The sequence below is a fragment of the Nicotiana tabacum genome, chromosome 24, assembly GCF_000715075.1.
Source record: "Nicotiana tabacum cultivar K326 chromosome 24, ASM71507v2, whole genome shotgun sequence".
NCBI classification, from domain to species: Eukaryota; Viridiplantae; Streptophyta; class Magnoliopsida; order Solanales; family Solanaceae; genus Nicotiana; species Nicotiana tabacum.
The window spans coordinates 99,698,517-99,703,196 of NC_134103.1; the positions used below are offsets into that span (position 1 = coordinate 99,698,517).

Below are 4,680 nucleotides of genomic sequence, written 5' to 3' on the forward strand. Positions count from 1 at the left end.
GAGTGACCTTTATCAATAACTTTTTTATCAAACACACCAACGGTTTATATCAATTAGTAATACTTATATACAAGTACATAATTACTACTTATTTTCACGTTCAAGTTTAGCACATCTCTCTTAATAATTTTTCACTCATCTACTCACCCCCCCCCCCCCCCCCTTTTCCAAGAAAGGTTACTTTGGTCATTTCCTTATTTTACCAGCAGAATGAAACCCATAATTCATCCCTTAAACCATTATTTCTCTCTCTCCTCTCTGTTTCCAGTATTTCTAACACAGTTTTTCATTCCATAGCAGCATTTGATTTCTAGAGAGACATAATTGCTAAAGCATACTTTGCCACAAATCATCTCCCGAGACCCTAGACAAAAAGGTACTCTTTTACTCTAAACTCTCACATAGTAGTTCTTACATTTCTCTGAATTATAAGAGTGCTGGTTTTCAAAACAGTAGTATTCGTTCTTTGTTAATTTTCTTTGTTAATTTTCTGTATTGAGACCTGTTGTTGAAAAGGTTGGTATTGATTGTGCTACTATGAAGCAGCACAAGAGGACATGGGTTCGTCCTCTTGTGCATTAGTTATGGGTTCGTCCAATCCAAATCCAGTAGCTTTGGCGACTAAATTAGAATCGAGTATTTGAAAGCTGTGATAAAATCTCGAACCTATAAAAGTTCAAATCCTTGATCCTGTGAAGTAGGATGTTGTTACCTTATATTCTCTGTTTAGTTATTCATGAATTATCACTAAAGTAGTGTTAAGGGTCTTACTGACTAATATTCTGTTTATCTGAGATCAAGAACTGAAAACTGTATTTGAAGAGGTTGGTGCTGATTTATGCTACACAGAAGTATTTTTGTTAAAAGTACCTTTTATCTCTGTTTAGTTCATGAGTTTATTTCTTGAATAGAAGTGTCAATGGTCTTACTGTTTAAGGTTTTTTTTTTTTTTTTTTGATTTGAGATCAAGAACTGAAAATGGAGTTCTGAGTTTCTTTCTCTTCCCATCATTTATGTTTTTTGTCGTTTCTTTAAAGATTTGTGTTTTTTCGAAAGAAAGTGACTTCAATCGCAAGCGGACTAAGCATGTTATTTAGGTGGAGAAGGGTAGAGGGGCGGTCTCATTATCCCTGAGTTTCAAGGGCTGCATGTGGTCCTAAGGGTTGACCCTAGACAGATTTCTCGGTCATCCAAAAAAAAAAATACTAAATTTGTGAAGGTCCCTTTATAGATTGAAATTTAGGATTGTGTATATTAGTTTACCAATTATAGATTGAAACCAAATGAGTATTTATCTTTGTTTTGCTTTAGATATTGTTGGTATATGGAGTCCGAAAGTGGGGTTCCGGTAGAAGTGGAAAAGATTGTTGTGGCTGAGGAAGAAAATGTGGATGTGAAGAAAGAGAACATTAGTGAGGAAGGGCATGATAATGAAACTGGCAAAAATAAGGCTGATGAGACACCAACTGAATTGTCTGAGAATGTTCCGAAAAGTAAAGCATCAAATCAACGCAAGGTTTCAATTGGCGGTACTATAAAGAGCAATAAAACGGCTAAGGATCAGGCTAGTGTACAAGGTTCATCTGCATTGACTCGTTCGAAAAAGGGAAGTATGAGTAAAAGTTTGTCCTTCCCTGCAAGAGGAGGCAGTTCTGACCTAACAAGGAAGAGCATCGACGTTCATACAAAGAAATCTGATGTTAAACCTTGGATACCAAATGGAGTAACACATGAACCTTCACATTCGAATGGAACAGTCTCATCAGCTTCTCGTTTAAATCCGGCTACCAAGGGTGCAACTGGAGGTGGTATAACCAGCAGAAGAACAACTGTAGGATCTGTCCCGAGTCTTCGTCAATCTCTGGTAATCTGAGGCCCTCATGATCTTTCGCCTTTCCCTTCTTTTTAAGTTTTATGGAATCCATGTCTCACACATTTGTGTTTGCTGTTTATGCATTTAGTCTGCAAAGTCTGTTTCAGTCAGTAAAATTGCAAAGAAAGCTACACCTGAAGTGTAAGTGAATTTTGCCACTTGCATTTGTTCATAAGTTGGTTTCCATCTCATTTTATTTCATTGCCAACGATTGTTCTGATAGTTGCACTATATGTTTGTATTTGCAGATTAAATGATGAAAACACAAAACCCACTAAAGCTACATCGCCTCTTAAAGACGATGAGGATGCTCGTTCTGCTACTTCCTCGTACTGCTCTTATCTTAGTCTATGTTGTTGTTGCTTAATTACTTTCTTGTTTCCATTTGTCCGGTTTATCATTGTCCTCAATTAGGCTTTAACTAATTTTTTTTTTTTAAATCAGCAATACCACTCGTACCAGTACTGGTGGATTTTCCTTCAGGTTGGAAGAACGTGCAGAAAAGCGAAAGGAGGTTTGCAGTCTAGCCTTTGTTTCCTATGACTATTATGTCCTTATTATCTTATGTTCAAAATATTAGAGCTCAGATTCTTTATTCGTCAGTTCTTGGCAAAGATGGAAGAGAGGATACAGGCAAGAGAAGAGGAAAAGAATAACTTGATAGCAAAATCGAAGGTTAGTTCAAACAATATTGATTTTTCATTGCTGAATTTGTACTGAATTTGTCTGATCTAAGTTCATTTCTGTGTGGATTTGGGATTTGATTCAGGAAAACCAAGAGGAAGAGGTAAAGCAATTTAGGAAGAGCTTGACATTTAAAGCTACACCAATGCCCAACTTCTACAAGGAACCCCCTCCTAAAGTTGAACTGAAGAAGGTAAGATATTCATTTTGGTGCAACATTGAGATAGATTTCAGCTCCTCTAGCATTGTGTAATAATGTTCTCCCAATGTGACAAAGCTGTCACTTAATTTCCCTTTAAAGTAGTAAGCCGTACTCGGTGGCGGAACCAGAAATTTATACAGGGGGTTCAGAAAAATTCTAGGATATCACAGTTGATTTAAACCTATGACCTAAAGCAACTTTTGAACCCCCTTTACTACTATACTTGAATTTTTCTTCATGTCAAGGGGATTCAGCGGCTTACATACAACTAAAAATAATATTTTTTACCCTATTTACATAGTGTAATTTCCCTATGACCGGGGTTCGGTTGAACCCCATTTACTTTACATGGATCTGCAACTGGCCGAACTATTGTGCTAGATAAAAAGAGAAGGAGAGGATTTCTTATTGATTTGTTTTGCGACTCACGGGTAATTTATCTTTGAAACTCATAACTTTGTTAGACAAGGAAAGGAGTTTTTATTGATTTTTTTGGTTACAAAATGCTTCAAGTTTGAAACTCAAAGTCGTTGTTCTGTAGCACAATATGCACGTGAGATAGAGAAAAATATTTTTAACTTGCAAGTGTCTATGACGCATGTAACAACTTGTGGAAAATAGAGCATGTGCTTGTGAATCTTAGCTTTTAAAACCTTGAAATAGTGCTGGACTTGGACAGCAAACAAAAGGGATAACTATTGATGCGTGTTTTTAAAAAACTGCTGATACACCTTAGCCAGTAATGAATCTTGTCAAGGTATTTAAATGAATCTTGTATAAGAAGAACGCATCTAATAGAATTTGTCATCATCATCTACATTTAGAATTAGCCCAGCTTTTGTTTTCAATTGTTTGTTCTTAGGCCACTTCTGTCTTATTCAATTCATATTCTCCTTCTTGTTAGCTTTAATTGATGTTGGGGTATTCACTTGCTATTTTTGCATTAGATGCTTAAGTTTTGCTAAATTGTATAGATACCAACAACACGTGCCATATCTCCTAAGCTTGGAAGAAATAAGAACTCCACATCCGCAACTAATGGCTCTGAAAGTGGAGGGTCGTCTTTCAGTCCAAAAGTGATCAAGGAACAGACTAAGTCACCCAGGGCCAGTAAAGATACCGTTGCGTCAAAAGGGAAGCCTGTTGAAATCAAAAAGCCAGTGAAGAATTCGCAGACTACCTCTCAATCTCCAAAAATCTCGACCACTAAAGGAAAACCTGCAGAAACAAAATTAAAACCTACTGAAGCAAAGGGTTCAGATGAGAAAACAGAAGAAATGTATATTCAACCAAACTCTGCCCCTAAGTCTGAAATGAATTCAGTGGAAGACAGTGTGGCATGTCCGTCAAATCCGGTCGTCATACAAGCTGAAGTCAGTGTTGAAGGTTAAGGAACTTACTGAAGCTCTCTTCTCCTGTATTTATTTGTAGGCCTTTTTGTTCTCTGGAAACTTTGGTGCTTTGTTGAGTTGTGAATATGGTGTGTATGTCGCGGTTACAAGTTGTACATGTTGGTTCTTAGCTGTTTTATTCTTTTCAAATATTTCAGTGCAATGGTGTATCATTCTGGAAAATTTTTATGCTCTTTCAGTTGTGTCTTTCATGTGTTAAACTTCTTCATTGTCAAAGCTAGATTCCACACCTCATTTGCTTTTCTTTCAATGTATCATTTCTGAACTTTTATATCTGGTTTTACTGAATGCACAATTTGTTCTCCTGGTTCCAGGATTCATTATAGCTGTTGTTATTTGTGGTACATACTCCAATCAAGCGTCAAATCTCAGTGTAAGTAATGTTATTAGGTGTTGTTAGGAGCAGGGGCGAAGCTACGTGTGGCCAAGGGTGGTTAAAGTTGATCACCCTTCGTCGAAAAATTATACTTTATATATAGGGTAAAATGCACTTGTTGTTGCTAAAAAAA

The 4,680-nt window shown here is 36.7% G+C and overlaps 1 protein-coding gene across 2 annotated transcripts; it reads left to right on the plus strand.

Moving 5' to 3' along the window:
• Positions 1 to 216: 216 nt before the first annotated feature.
• On the plus strand, positions 217 to 4,413 carry LOC107815300 (protein WVD2-like 4). 2 transcript variants are annotated; one of them, XM_016640861.2, is made up of 8 exons: positions 217 to 376; positions 1,312 to 1,864; positions 1,962 to 2,014; positions 2,122 to 2,202; positions 2,318 to 2,387; positions 2,477 to 2,548; positions 2,643 to 2,750; positions 3,734 to 4,413. In XM_016640861.2, the coding sequence occupies exons 2-8, from the start codon at positions 1,325 to 1,327 to the stop codon at positions 4,148 to 4,150; spliced, it is 1,341 nt and encodes a 446-aa protein (XP_016496347.1). In that variant the 5' UTR covers positions 217 to 376; positions 1,312 to 1,324; the 3' UTR covers positions 4,151 to 4,413. The 2 variants fall into 2 exon arrangements, with proteins under 2 accessions (XP_016496347.1, XP_075104147.1); XM_075248046.1 differs by lacking the exon at positions 217 to 376 and adding an exon at positions 700 to 824.
• Positions 4,414 to 4,680: the final 267 nt, after the last annotated feature.